At 50.0% G+C, this 15,093-nt stretch overlaps 2 protein-coding genes across 4 annotated transcripts in view; both read left to right on the top strand.

Annotated features, from left to right (window-relative positions):
- The window catches only part of LOC144481800 (integral membrane protein GPR137-like), a 68,387-nt gene extending 58,043 nt beyond the window's left edge, over positions 1-10,344 (top strand). For all 3 annotated transcript variants that reach the window (XM_078200941.1, XM_078200939.1, XM_078200940.1), the window contains exons 7-9: positions 5,118-5,246; positions 8,332-8,453; positions 9,863-10,344. In XM_078200941.1, the coding sequence (XP_078057067.1) occupies positions 5,118-5,246; positions 8,332-8,453; positions 9,863-10,034 (423 nt within the window). In that variant the 3' untranslated portion in view covers positions 10,035-10,344. The remainder of the gene's footprint in view (positions 1-5,117; positions 5,247-8,331; positions 8,454-9,862) is intronic.
- On the top strand, positions 10,069-14,840 carry LOC144481809 (uncharacterized). The gene is made up of 3 exons (XM_078200962.1): positions 10,069-10,123; positions 10,205-12,689; positions 14,269-14,840. Exons 1-2 carry the CDS (start codon positions 10,069-10,071, stop codon positions 12,139-12,141), a joined length of 1,992 nt encoding a protein of 663 aa, XP_078057088.1. The 3' UTR covers positions 12,142-12,689; positions 14,269-14,840.
- The last annotated feature ends 253 nt before the right edge of the window (positions 14,841-15,093 follow it).

The raw sequence follows: 15,093 nt of genomic DNA on the forward strand, positions 1-15,093 counted from the left end.
CTATTCTATGAAACCGGATTTCGCACCTAACCCGCACGTCTTTCAGCCTGTGGGAGGAAACCGGAGCACCCGGAGGAAACCCACGCAGACACAGGGGAGAACGTGCAGACTCCACACAGACAATGGCCCAAGCCAGGAATCGAACCCAGGTCCCCAGCGCCATGAGGCAGCAGTGCTAATCACTAAAAGCCCCTTAAACATCCCTATCGTATCTGCCTCCACCCCTGACAGCGCATTCCAGACACCTACCACTCTCTGTGTAAAAAAAAACAACTTGCCCCTCACATCTCCTTTGAGCTGTCCCTCTCTCACATTAAGTCCACGCCCCCTAGTGTTAGACATTTCATCTCTGGGAGAAAGATTCTGACTGTCAACCCTGTCTATGCCTCTCATCATTGTCTAGACTTCTATCCGGTCTCCCCTCAGCCTCCGCCGCTCCAGAGAAAACAACCCTAGTTTGTCCAGCCTCTCCTCATAGCTCATACTCTCTAATCCAGGCAGCATCCTGGTAAACATAGAAAAACTACACCACAAAACAGGCCCTTCGGCCCCACAAGTTGTGCTGAACATATCCCTACCTTTTAGGCCTACCTATAACCCTCCATCCTATTAAGTCCCATGTACTCATCCAGGAGTCTCTGAAAAGACCCTATTGAGTTTGCCTCCACCACCACTGACGGCAGCCGATTCCACTCGCCCACCACCCTCTGTGTGAAAAACTTCCCCCTAACATCTCCCCTGTACCGACCCCCCAGCACCTTAAACATGTGTCCTCTCGTAGCAGCCATTTCCACCCTGGGAAAAAGCCTCTGAGAGTCCACCCGATCTATGCCTCTCAACATCTTGTATACCTCTATTAGGTCTCCTCTCATCCTACGTCTCTCCAAGGAGAAAAGACCGAGCTCCCTCAGCCTATCCTCATAAGGCATGCCACTCAATCCAGGCAACATCCTTGTAAATCCCCTCTGCACCCTTTCAATCATTTCCACATCCTTCCTGTAATGAGGCGACCAGAACTGAGCACAGTACTCCAAGTGGGGTCTGACGAGGGTCTTATATAGCTGCATCATTATCCCCGGACTCCTAAACTCAATCCCTCGATTGATAAAGACCAGCACACCATACGCCTTCTTAACCACCACCTCCACCTGCGGGGCAGATTTTAGACCCGGACCCCAAGGTCCTTCTGATCCTCTACAGTACTAAGAGTCTTTCCCTTAATATTGTACTCCTTCATCCCATTTGACCTGCCAAAATGGACCACTACGCATTTATCGGGGTTGAAGTCTATCTGCCACTTCTGCGCCCAGTCTTGCATCCTATCTATGTCCTCTGTAACTTCTGACACCCCTCCAGACTATCCACAACCCCACCAACCTTCGTGTCGTCGGCAAACTTACCAACCCATCCCTCCGCTTCCTCATCCAGGTAATTTATGAAAATGACAAACAGCAAGGGTCCCAGAACAGATCCCTGGGGCACTCCACTGGTGACCGACCTCCATTTAGAAAAAGACCCATCTCTCCCCACTCTCTGCCTCCTTTGGGGCAAGCCAGTTCTAGATCCTCAGGGCAGCAACCCCTTGGATCCCATGCCCTCTCATTTTTTCTAGAAGCCTTGCATGGGGGAACCTTATCGAACGCCTTGCTAAAATCCATTCTGAAACCTCTTCTGCACCCTCTCCAAATCCCTCCTGTAATGTGGCCACCAGAATTGGACGCAATGCTCTACAAGTGCGGCCTAACCCAAGTTTTATAAAGCTGCAACGTGACATCCTGATGTGAATTATTGGAATTTCTTGGCCGATTTCCCCCCTGGGTCAGGTCGACAGAAGTAAATAAAACCGATTTTGATTCCCGAGTTCCCGGAGTGGATTAATGTTGGGTGGAATCTGTTCCGGTTAGGTGGCACTTCCTTGAGTGTTGCAGTCTCGGCCTTGGTCGCACCCTCCACTCTTGAGAGAGGCTTGGACCCTCAACCCTGTGACCCTGGGGGAAGAATGCCGATACGCTACTGTTTTGGGGAGAAAATGATTAATATTCCTGCACGGCTGAAAAGTCCAAAGCGTGAAACCAAATGAGACTATATGCTGAAATGTAATTTGATTTGATGTATTATTGTCACATGTATTAGTATACAGTGAAAAGTATTGTTTCTTGCGCGCTATACAGACAAAGCATACCGTTCGTAAGATTAGGAGCAGAATGATGCCATTCGGCCCATTGAGTCCACTCCGCCATTCGATCATGGCTGATATGCCCCTCGTCCCCATTCTCCTGCCTTCTCCCCATAACCCTTCAACCCCATTCCCAATTAAAAATCTGTCTAACTCCTCCTCAAATTTACTCACTGTCCCAGCACCCACCGCACTTTGGGGCAGCGAATTCCACAGATTCACAACCCCTTTGGGAGAAGTAGTTCCTCCTCCAACTCTGTTTTAAATTTGCTGCCCCTTATCCTAAGACTATGACCTCTCGTCCCAGAATGCCCCACAAGAGGAAGCATCCGCTCCGCGTCTACTTGATCCAGATCTTTTATCATCTTGTATACCTCAATTTGATCTCCCCTCATTCTTCTAAATTCCAGAGAGTGTCGGCCTAAACTGTTCAATCTCTCTTCACACGACAAACCCCTCATCTCTGGAATCAATCTAGTGAACCTCCTCTGAACTGCCTCCAATGTCACAAATAAGGGGACCCAAACTGTGCGCAATACTCCAGGTGCAGCCTCACCAATGCCTTGTATAGTTGCGACAATACTTCCTTACCTTTATATTCTATTCCTTTAGCTATAAATGCCAACATTCCATTCATTCATAGAGAAGGAAAGGAGAGAGTGCAGAATGTAGTGTTACAGTCATAGCTAGGGTGTAGAGAAAGATCAACTTAACGCGAGGTAGGTCCATTCAAAAATCTGACAGCAGCAGGGAAGAAGCTGTTCTTGAGTCAGTTGGTACGTGACCTCAGACTTTTGTATCTTTTTCCCGGCAGAAGAAGGTGGAAGAGAGAATGTCCGGGGTGCATGGGGCCCTTAATTATGCTGGCTGCTTTTCCCCGAGCCAGCGGGAAGTGTAGACAGAGTCAATGGATGGGAGGCTGGTTTGAGTGATAGACTGGGCTTTGTTCACGACCTTTTAAAGTTAAAGTTTATTTATTAGTCACAAGTAAGGCTTACATTAACACTGCAATGAAGTTGCTGTGAAAATCCCTTTGTAGTTTCTTGCGGTCTTGGGCAGAGCAGGAGCCCAGACCAAGCTGTGATACAGCCAGAAAGAATGCTTTCTATGGTGCATCTGTAAAAGTTGGTGAGAGTCGTAGTGGACATACCAAATTTCCTTAGTCTTCTGAGAAAGTAGAGGCGTTGGTGGGGCTTTCTTAGCTGTAGTGTCGGCATGGGGGGGGACCAGGACAGATTGTTGGAGATCTGGACACCCAAAAACTTGAAGCTCTCGACCATTTCTACTTTGTCCCCGTTGATGTAGACAGGGGCATGTTCTCCTTTACACTTCCTGAAGTCGATGACGATCTCCTTCATTTTGTTGACATTGAGGGAGAGATTATTGTCGCTGCACCAGTTCACCAGATTCTCTATCTCATTCCTGTACTCTGTCTCATCATTGTTTGAGATCCGACCCACTACAGTGGTGTCGTCAGCAAACTTTAAAAGTAGAGAAATGTTGTTGCAGTTGTATAAGGTGTTGGTGAGACCACATCTGGAGTATTGTGTCCAGTTTTGGTCTCCTTATTTGAGGAAGGGTGTGGTGGTGTTGGAGGCAGTTCAGAGGAGGTTCACCAGACTGATTCCGCGGACGAAAGGGTTGACGTATGAGGAGAGATTAAACAGTTTGGGCTTGTACTCGCTGGAGTTTAGAAGAATGAGAGGGGATCTGATCGAGGGATATAAAAGGGATTGATAAAGTAAATGTAGACCGAATGTTTCCTCTTGTGGGGCAATCCCGAACAAGAGGTCACAGGGTACAGGCTGAGAGGCGGTAGATTTAAAACTGAGATGAGGAGGGACTACTTCTCACAGAGGGTGGTGAATTTGTGGAACTCGCTGCCCCATAGTTTTAAGGAATTTTTAAAAAGTTTATTTATTAGTGTCACAAGTAGGCTTACATTAACACTGCAATGAAGTTACTGTGAAAATCCCCCTAGTCTCCACACTCCGGCGCCTGTTCGGGTTACACTGAGGGAGAATTTAGCACCTAACCAGCACGTCTTTCGGACTGTGGGAGGAAACCGGAGCACCCGGAGGAAACCCACGCAGACACGGGGGGAAAACGTGCAGACTCCGCACAGACAGTGACCCAAGCCGGGAATGGAACCCGGGTCCCTGGCGCTGTGCGGCAGCAGTGCTAACCCACTGTGCCACCCTGCTGGGAATGGAACCCGGGTCCCTGGCGCTGAGAGGCAGCAGTGCTAACCCACTGTGCCACCCTGCCGGGAATTGAACCCGGGTCCCTGGCGCTGAGAGGCAACAGTGCTAACCCACTGTGCCACCCTGCCGGGAATTGAACCCGGGTCCCTGGCGCTGAGAGGCAGCAGTGCTAACCCACTGTGCCACCCTGCCGGGAATTGAACCCGGGTCCCTGGCGCTGGGAGGCAGCAGTGCTAACCCACTGTGCCACCCTGCCGGGAATTGAACCCGGGTCCCTGGCGCTGGGAGGCAGCAGTGCTAACCCCACTGTGCCACCGTGGAATCTGAATCATTAAATGGTTTCGTAGAGGTAGATATATTTCTGATTTTTTTAAAAAATGGGTTAAACAGGTAAGGGGAACAGGTTGGATTTGAGACCAGGGAGATGGATGTATTTCTGATTTTTAAAAAAGAAGGGATATGGGAAGAGGTGGGGCGGTGGATTTGAGACCATGGAGAGATCAGTCCTGATCTAAGTGAATGGCGGAGCAGGCGCGAAGGTCTGAATTTGCCAATTTCTGCTCCTAATTCCTCTGTTGCTTTGTAATGTTGGAGTGCCACCTTCCTGCACAGAGGCACACACTCTTGGTGGCACATTGCCAGTACGTCGATGCATATTTCTGTGTGCGAGGGAGGATGTTTTCTTTGGAAAAAGAAACCAATATATTATTTATTTTCTGCTTTTTTTTTTCTGGCAGGCTGACCTGATGTCGAATCTCGGGGACAAAGGTTACCTTGTGTTCGGTTGCATCCTTTTCTTCTGGGAGCTGCTGCCGACAGCGTTGCTGGTGCTGTTTTTCCGTGTTCGGAGACCAGCCCAGGACCTGGTGAGCCGACCGCGAATGTTGCACTGTTTGTTTCTCTCTGTCCCTCCCCCGACGGTGATCTACTCAGTAGGGGCGGCACGGTAGCACAGTGGGTTAGCTCTGCTGCCTCACAGCTCCAGGGACCCGGGTTCGATTCCCGGCTTGGGTCACTGTCTGTGTGGAGTTTGCACGTTCTCCCCGTGTCTGCGTGGGTTTCCCTCCGGGTGCTCCGGTTTCCTCCCACAGTCCGAAGATGTGCAGGTTAGGGTGGATCGGCCATGCTAAGATTGCCCCTTAGTGTCCCAGGATGCGTAGGTTAGAGGGATTAGCGGGCAAATATGTGGGGGTAGGGCCTGGGTGGGATTGTGGTCGGTGCAGACTCGATGGGTCAAATGGTCTCTTTCTGCACTGTAGGGTTTCTATGGTTTCGAGGTGTTTACTACTGGACATCCCAGAAAAGATTTACCAGGATGTTGCCTGGTATGGAGGGCATTAGCTATGAGGAGAAGTTGGAGAAACGTGGTTTGTTCTCACTGGAACGACGGAGGTTGAGGGGGACCTTATAGAAGTCCACAAGATTATGAGGGGCATTGACAGAGTGGATAGTCAGAAGCTTTTTTCCCCCAGGATGGAAGAGTCAATTACTAGGGGGCACAGGTTTAAGGTGCGAGGGGCAAGGTTTAAAGGAGATGCACGAGGCAAGTTTTTTTACACAGAGGGTGGTGGGTGCCTGGAACTCGCTGCCGGGGGAGGTAGTGGAAGCGGATACGGTCGTGACTTTTAAGGGGCGTCTTGACAAGCACATGAATAGGATGGGAATAGAGGGATACGGTCCCCGAAAGGGTAGGGGGTTTTAGTTCAGATGGGCAGCAGGGTCGGAGCAGGCTTGGAGGGCCGAAGGGCCTGTTCCTGCGCTGTAATTTTCTTTGTTCTTTGTTCTATCCCGGAATGAGCCACCATCTTCCATTTGACGTCCTCTGGTCACGAGGAAATTCACCCATCCCCACTCACCCAACCAGAAAAAGACCGCATTTACTTAGGATTTATGGAAACGAGGCCATTCGGCCTGACTGATCCATGCTGCTGTTGGTTTTTCACAGTAACTTCATTGCAGTGTTAACGTCAGGCTACTTGTGACACTAATAAATAAACTTAAAACTTTTATTCATTCATGGGACATGGGCGTCGCTGGCTGGGCCAGCATTTATTGCCCATCCCTAGTTGCCTTTGGAGGGCAGTTGAGAGTCAACCACATTGCTGTGGCTCTGGAGTCACATGTAGGCCAGACCGGGTAAGGACGGCAGATTTCCTTCCCTAAAGGACATCAGTGACCCAGATTTTCCGACAATCGACAATGGTTTCATGGTCATCAGTAGATTCTTAATTTCAGATATTTTTTATTGAATTCAAATTCCACCATGATGTCCTTTAGGGAAGGAAATCTGCCGTCCTTACCCCGGTCTGGCCTACATGTGATTCCAGAGCCACAGCAATGTGGTTGACTCTCAACTGCCCTCCAAGGGCAACTAGGGATGGGCAATAAATGCTGGGCCCAGCCAGCGACACCCATGTCCCACGAATGCAGGCACACAGGAACAAACCGACACTCTTAATGGAATCATAGAATCCCGACAGTGCAGAAGGAGGCCATTCGGCCCATCGAGTCTGCACCGACCACAATCCCACCCAGGCCCTATCCACATAACTTCAACCATTTACCCTTAGCTAGTCCCCCCTGACACGAAGGGGCAATTTAGCACGGCCAATGCGCCTAACCCGCACACCTTTGGATTGTGGGAGGAAACCCACGCAGACACGGGGGGAGAACGTGCAGACTCCGCACAGACAGTGATCCAAGCCGGGAATCGAACCCGGGTTCCTGGCGCTGTGAGGCAGCAGCGCCATCCTGACACCATGGGCGGGATATCCCGGCCGCACTTGTCCCTAAAACCGGAAAATCCCGCCTGAGGCCAATGGACCTTTCCATGGTCCACCCCTTGCCCGCTCCGAAACCCGTGGCAAGCAGAACGGGAAAATTAACCCCCTCATTTGTCGCTGGGGTGCACCTGGTAAACGGTAAGTGTGTGTGTGTGTAAGCAGTTGATCCATCTTGGCTTTGAGTTTATTTATAGGTGTCACAGATAGGTTTACATTAACACTGCAATGAAGTTACTGTGAAAATCCCCTAGTCGCCCACACTCCGGCGCCTGTTCGGGTAACACTGAGGGAAAATTTAGCACCCTAACCAGCACGTCTTTCAGATTGTGGGAGGAAACCCACGCAGACATGGGAAGAACGTGCAGACTCCGCACAGACAGTGACCCAAGGCTGGAATTGAACCCAGGTCCCTGGTGCTGTGAGGCAGCAGTGCTAACCCACTGTGCCGTCCCACAGCTCCGAGCAGCTAGCTCTCTCTGTTATTCCAAGTTAAGCACCGTCCCACAGGCACACATCCTTCTCCAGACTTAGCACAAAATGCAAGTATGCTCAGCTGATGCTGGGTCTTCCGCTTTGTACGCGAAGGGATAACATTTTGAAGTTTATTTATTAGTCACAAGTAAGGCTTACATTCACACTGCAATGAAGTTACTGTGCAATCCCCCTAGTCATCACACTCCGGCGCCTGTTCGGGTTACACTGAGGGAGAATTTAGCACCCTAACCAGCACGCCTTTCGGACTGTGGGAGGAAACCGGAGCACCCGGAGGAAACCCACGCAGACACGGGGAGAACGTGCAAACTCCACGCAGACAGTGACCCAAGCCGGGAATCGAACCCGGGTCCCTGGCGCTGTGAGGCAGCAGTGCTAACCCACTGTGCCACCGTGTCAGCCCTGTCTCCTGAGTTGAGCTATATGCTTGAAGCTTGCGCTGAAGAGTGTTGCCTATCCCAGTGGTGCGAGCAGTGGTAGAGAGGTGGGCAGTGGGTACAATCGAGCAGTATAGTTTGCCTGGAAGTGGTGCAGGAGAGGTTCCCGTAAGTGTAATGTCGAGCGTAAAGAATCACCGGCGATGCTTGGGTATTAAACTGACTGAACTGATTTGAAACTTGAGCAGTGCAGAGACGTGCCTGCCGCTCTGATATGTTTTTGCTCTTTTGCCCTGCAGGCTGGAACTGCGATAATTAACAGCCAGAGCTTTGCTTCCCGGTCATACTTCTTCGACAACCCTCGGCAGTTTGAAGGGGATGAGTCTGCCTGGGCTGTGGGATCACAAAGTGAACACGGCAGGTACGCACTTCTCCCTTTGTCTACGTTCCTCCTGCCTTTCGCTTTGGCGAAAGCACCTTCCAAACCCGCAACCGCTGCCATCTCTGATGTGGAGATGCCGGCGTTGGACTGGGGTGGGCACAGTAAGAAGTCTCACAACTACCAGATTAAAGTCACAACAGGTTTATTTAGAACCACGAGCTTTCGGAGCGCTGCCCCTTCATCAGTTGGACACAGTCTCCACTCACCTGATGAAGGGGCAGCGCTCCGAAAGCTCGTGGTTCCAGATAAACCTGTTGGGACTTTAACCTGGTGGTGGTGACATTACTTACGGTGCCCACTTCCATCTAGAAGGACGAGGGCAGCAGATGCATGGAAGCATCACCACCTGCAGGTTCCCCCTCCAAGCCGCTCACTTTTAAAGTGTAAAAGTTTATTTATTAGTGTCACAAGTAGGCTTACATTAACACTGTAATGAAGTCACTGTGAAAATCCCCTAGGTGCCACACTCCGGCACCTGTTCGGGTTACACTAAGGGGCAATTTAGCATGGCCAATCCACCTAACCCGCACATCTTTGAACACTAAGGGGCAATTTAGCATGGCCAATCCACCTAACCCGCACATCTTTGAACACTAAGGGACAATTTAGCATGGCCAATCCACCTAACCCGCACATCTTTGAACACTAAGGGACAATTTAACATGGCCAATCCACCTAACCTACACATCTTTGGACACTAAGGGGCAATTTAACATGGCCAATCCACCTAACCTGCACATCTTTGGACACTAAGGGGCAATTTAGCATGGCCAATCCACCCAACCTGCACATCTTTGGACACTAACGGGCAATTTAGCATGGCCAATCCACCTAACCTGCACATCTTTGGACACTAAGGGGCAATTGAGCATGGCCAATCCACCTAATCTGCATATCTTTGGACACTAAGGGACAATTTAGCATGGCCAATCCACCTAATCTGCATATCTTTGGATACTAAGGGACAATTTAGCATGGCCAATCCACCTAATCTGCATATCTTTGGATACTAAGGGGCAATTTAGCATGGCCAATCCACCTAATCTACATCTTTGGACACTCGGGCAATTTAGCATGGCCAATCCACCTAATCTACATCTTTGGACACTCAGGGGCAATTTCGCATGGCCAATCCACGTAATCTACATCTTTGGACACTCGGGCAATTTAGCATGGCCAATCCACCTAACCTGCACATCATTTGGAATGTGGGAGGAAACCGGAGCCCCCGGAAGAAACCCACGCAGACACGGGGAGAAGGGGGAAGGTTTCTTTACTTGTGCTTAAGTTCGCTAATGAGGCAGCGCCCTTCTCCTGTGCACCTTTAACCTTGATAATAGAGTTAAGGCAGCATTGACCTCTCTCTCTCTCTCTCTCTGTGTTTCCAGCTTATCCAGCAGCCTCCAGCGTAATGGCTGGTACGGCACCGACAGGAGCAATGCTGAGCCGAGCTGGTATGAGGGAGTGCCCCAAGCGGTCACCGCACCTTTACTCTTTGCCAGGGACCACATGCAAGGCACCAACTATTACCACACTTTCTACTCCACCCCGCAAACGTAAAGCTTCGAGGCATTCCATTGGGACACTCCATTCGATGAGCAGCTTTATCTTATTTATTACTGTTGTAAACGGATCGGCTCCCGGAGGAAGCAGGGCCCTGCTGATTGACTCTAAGTTAACTAGCCAAACGTATCTGTTTGTTTTACCGTGTCTTTAGCTGACTGCCTGAGGCCCAGGCACCGTACTGAGCGCACCCAATAACTCCTGCATACCCCCCTCTCGACAATATCTTTGCGTTGCTACTGAACGGAGGCCGCCAGTTGTCAAAGTAAGGACATCACATCCAGCACTGAGGAGGTTGTTGCTGCTGCAGAGGTTCCAACCTCTCTCTGCCCCTCTCTCTCTATCTCTGTCCATCTCTTTCGGTCTCTCTCTCTCTTGCTCTCCTTCTGTCTGTCTCTTTCTGTCAACTCTCTCTCTCCCTCTCTCTCTCCCCCTTCCTCTCTCTCTCTCTGTTTCTTTCTCTCTCTCTCGCTCTCTGTCTCTCTCTCTCGCTCTCTGTCTCTCTCTCCGTTTCTCTGTTTTTCTGTCTCTCTGTTTCTCTCTCGCTCTCTGTCTCTGTTTCTCTCTCACTCTCTCTCTCTCTCTGTTTCTGTTTCTCTTTCTCTGTTTCTCTTTCTCTGTTTCTCTTTCTCTGTTTCTCTTTCTCTGTTTCTCTTTCTCTGTTTCTCTTTCTCTGTTTCTCTTTCTCTGTTTCTCTTTCTCTGTTTCTCTTTCTCTCTGTTGCTCTTTCTCTCTGTTTCTCTTTCTCTCTGTTTCTCTTTCTCTCTGTTTCTCTCTTTCTCTCTTTCTCACTGTTTTTCTCTGTCTCTCTGTTTCTTTCTCGCTCTGTTTTTCTCTCTCTCTTTGTTTCTCTCTCGCTCTCTGTTTCTTTCTCTGTCTCTCCTTCTCTCTCTTTCTCTCTCTCTTTCTCTCCTCTCTGTTTCTCTCTTTCTCTTTCTGTGTTTCTCTGTGTTTCTCTGTGTTTCTCTGTGTTTCTCTGTGTTTCTCTGTTTCTCTGTGTTTCTCTGTGTCCCTCTGTGTCCCTCTGTGTCCCTCTGTGTCCCTCTGTGTCCCTCTGTGTCCCTCTGTGTCCCTCTCTGTCCCTCTCTGTCCCTCTCTGTCCCTCTCTGTCCCTCTGTCCCTCTCTGTCCCTCTCTGTCCCTCTCTGTCCCTCTCTGTCCCTCTCTGTCCCTGTTTCTCTCTCTCTCTCTGTTTCTCTCTCTCTCTCTGTTTCTCTCTCTCTGTTTCTCTCTCTCTCTCTGTTTCTCTCTCTCTCTGTTTCTCTCTCTCTCTGTTTCTCTCTCTCTCTGTTTCTCTCTCTCTCTGTTTCTCTCTCTCTCTGTTTCTCTCTCTCTGTGTTTCTCTCTCTCTGTGTTTCTCTCTCTCTCTGTTTCTCTCTCTCTCTGTTTCTCTCTCTCTCTGTTTCTCTCTCTCTCTGTTTCTCTCTCTCTCTGTTTCTCTCTCTCTCTGTTTCTCTCTCTCTCTGTTTCTCTCTCTGTTTCTCTCTCTCTCTGTTTCTCTCTCTGTTTCTCTCTCTCTCTGTTTCTCTCTCTCTCTGTTTCTCTCTCTCTCTGTTTCTCTCTCGCTCTCTGTTTCTCTCTCGCTCTCTGTTTCTCTCTCTCTCTGTTTCTCTCGCTCTCTGTTTCTCACTCGCTCTCTCTCTGTTTCTCTCTCGCTCTCTCTCTCTGTTTCTTTCTCGCTTCTCTCTGTTTCTTTCTCGCTTCTCTCTGTTTCTCTCTCGCTCTCTCTTTGTTTCTCTCGCTCTCTGTTTCTCTCGCTCTCTCTCCCTGTTTCTCTCTCGCTCTCTCTCCCTGTTTCTCTCTCGCTCTCTCTCCCTGTTTCTCTCTCGCTCTCTCTCCCTGTTTCTCTCTCGCTCTCTCTCCCTGTTTCTCTCTCGCTCTCTCTCCCTGTTTCTCTCTCGCTCTCTCTCCCTGTTTCTCTCTCTCTCTCTCCCTGTTTCTCTCTCTCTCTCTCCCTGTTTCTCTCTCGCTCTCTCTCTCTCCCTGTTTCTCTCTCACTCTCTCTCTCTCTGTTTTTCTCTCGCTCTCTCTCTCTCTCCCTGTTTCTCTCTCGCTCTCTCTCTCTCTCTCATGCCTGTTTTCTGTTGTCAGGCACGATGGGTTAGCTGGTTCACCCCCACCCCACCGGCTCGGTCTCCATCTTCAAGCCAGTGAACCGTGCACCCGTAGTGAAGTGGCTGTTTAGCGTACGGGGGCTTAACAGGTGAAAGTCACGGAGGGCGGAAGCAGACGCAGCCTTCCCTCCCTGTCGTACGGCACGGCACAGTTCGGCTGAAGTCAGTGCGACTGAATATTGGGTGGGGTGGTCGGCAGAAGAGGTTTTGTGTTGCTGCGTGTGTCCACTTTCACATCCCATTGGTTAGAGATTGCCCCTGTGGGGGAGGGGGGGGGGTACAGCTTAATCCACAGGCCTCAGTTCAACCAGGGTAGTGGTTAACTTTGCATCTCTTGAACCATTTTGCTGCGAGTTTTGGTGAACAGCTGATCGTAAGAGATCAAAAATACTCGGGACCAAAATGTACGTACCTTGCATCTAAATTACAGGGAAATTAAAGTCTAGGCTAAGGGGAGGAGGATGGAGGCGAGTGCGGCTGAGGTCTGTGGAGTTAACTACCTGTAAGATTAGTGCAGCAGATATGGGGTGGCACAGTGGGTTAGCACTGCTGCCTCACAGCGCCGGGGACCTGGGTTCGATTCCCGGCTTGGGTCACTGTCTGTGTGGAGTCTGCACGTTCTCCTCATGTCTGCGTGGATTTCCTCCGGGTGCTCCAGTTTCCTCCCACAGTCCAAAGACATGCTGGTTAGGTGGATTGGCTGTGCTAAATTCTCCCTTGGTGTCCAAAGATGTGCAGGTTAGGTGGATTGGCCATGCTAAATTGTCCCCTAGTGTCAGGGGGATCAGCTAGGGTAAATACATAGGGTTACAAGGATCAAGTCTGGGTGGGATTGTGGTCGGTGCAGACTCGATGGGCCGAATGGCCTCCTTCTGCGCTGTAGGGATTCTATGGATTCTTGCACGTTCTCCCCATGTTTGCGTGGGTTTCCTCCGGGTGCTCCGGTTTCCTCCCACAGCCCGAAAGACATGCTGTTAGGTGGATTAGCCATGCTAAATTACCCCTTCGTGTCCAAAGATGTGTGGGTTAGGTGGATTGGCCAGGCTAAATTACTCCTTAGTGTCCAAAGATGTGCAGGTTGCATGGATTGGCCATGCTAAATTGTCCCTTAGTATTCAAAGATGTGTGGGTTAGGTGGATTGGCCAGGCCAAATTGCCCCTTAGTGTCAGGGGGACTAGCTAGGGTAGATGCATGGGGCTATGGGGGAATAGTGCCTGGGTGGGATTGTGGTTGGTGCAGACTCAATGGGCCAAATGGCTGCCTCCTGCACTGTAGGATTCTATGATCCAACAAATGCCCTTGTGTGTGAAATACAGCCACACAATTTATGGAGATAACCGGGTAGCTGGAGAAGTGATGACATTGTTTATGAGCCCCCTAAATACTGCATAGATATATTTCTAAGTCAACCCTTCTCTCATTGATTACGGCGCCACAATGGCGGCTTGTGTTGATGTTTGATCAAATCTGTATGAAGTTTGCACTGTTTTGTTTCCCCCTCAGTAGCCGCGGACGGCACAGTGGTTAGCACTGCTGCCTCACAGCGCCAGGGACCCGGGTTCAATTCGGGCCTTGGGTCACTGTCTGTGTGAAGTCTGCACGTTCTCCCCGTGTCTGCGTGGGTTTTCTCCGGGTGCTCTAGTTTCCTCCGACAGTCCGAAAGACGTGCTGGTTAGGGTGCTAAATTCTCCCTCAGTGTAACCCGAACAGGCGCCGGAGTGTGGCGACTAGGGGATATTCACAGTAACTTCATTGAGGTGTTAATGTAAGCCTACTTGTGACACTAATAAAGGTTAAAAAACTAAACCCGGGCAAGAGGGGCTTGATTTGAAGTAAAGTAAAGTTTATTTATGAGTGTCACAAGTAGGCTGACCTTAACACTGCAATGAAGTTACTGTAAAAATCCCCTCGTCGCCACACCCCGGCGCCCGTTCGGGTAACACTGAGGGAGAATTTAGCACGGCCCAATGCACCCTAAACCAGCACGTCTTTCGACACCAAGGGGCAATTTAGCACGGCCAATCCGCCTAACCTGCACATCTTTCGGACTGTGGGAGGAAACCGGAGCACCCGGAGGAAACCCACGCAGGCACGGGGGGAGAACGTGCAAACAGCAGCGCTAACCCACTGTGCCACCCAACCATCAGGAGTTGGGCGCCGGCTGCTCGATGTTCCCTACCCCCTCATACTGAGATCCGACAACTTGGTACGGCTGCAGCACTCTCCGTGGAGTGCATCTCCGTTCTGCCCACGACCTGTGCCTTTTGCCTGCTCTGAAAGCTCCTCGTGGCCCATCTGCAGCCCATCTTGTACCCTGGCACTCCAGAGGAATGAATATAGATTAATTTACTAACTTTTATATTTTTAAGATATTACTCGTTTCTCCCCCCACCGCCCGCCCCCCCAGTAGTTTTTATACCTCTAGTCCGATATTGGCAATGCTGAGATAAGGAGCTCTGTCTTGCTGGAGACGGTGGATGATGTAAAGACCTAGCACTCCCCTCGGGCGCAGTGAGTTGGAGTAAAGCACTGATAGCTCTGCGTTCCGATGTTTAATATATCTGACTACGCGTAACACAACCTTTTATTGAAGAGCGTCTTAACTCGGAGCACATTTTTTTGGAATTTGTAATGGTTACTGTACTATAACTCCTGGAACGTATTTTAATAAAGATTTCTTCTATAAGCTTCCTGCAAGGACAGATCATTGCACTGATCTTGATCAATTGGGCCGACAAGTGGCAGATGGAGTTTAATTTAGATAAAATTTAGATATGAAGGAGTGCAGAGAAGGTCCACAAGGATGTTGCCGGGACTTGAGAAGCTGAGTGACAGAGAGAGCTTGAATAGGTTGGGACTTTATTCCCTGGAGCGTAGAAGATTGAGGGGAGATTTGATAGAGGTGTATAAGATTTTGATGGGTATAGATAAAGCGAGGCTTT

The sequence above is a fragment of the Mustelus asterias genome, chromosome 33, assembly GCF_964213995.1.
Source record: "Mustelus asterias chromosome 33, sMusAst1.hap1.1, whole genome shotgun sequence".
In the NCBI taxonomy this organism is placed as follows: domain Eukaryota; kingdom Metazoa; phylum Chordata; class Chondrichthyes; order Carcharhiniformes; family Triakidae; genus Mustelus; species Mustelus asterias.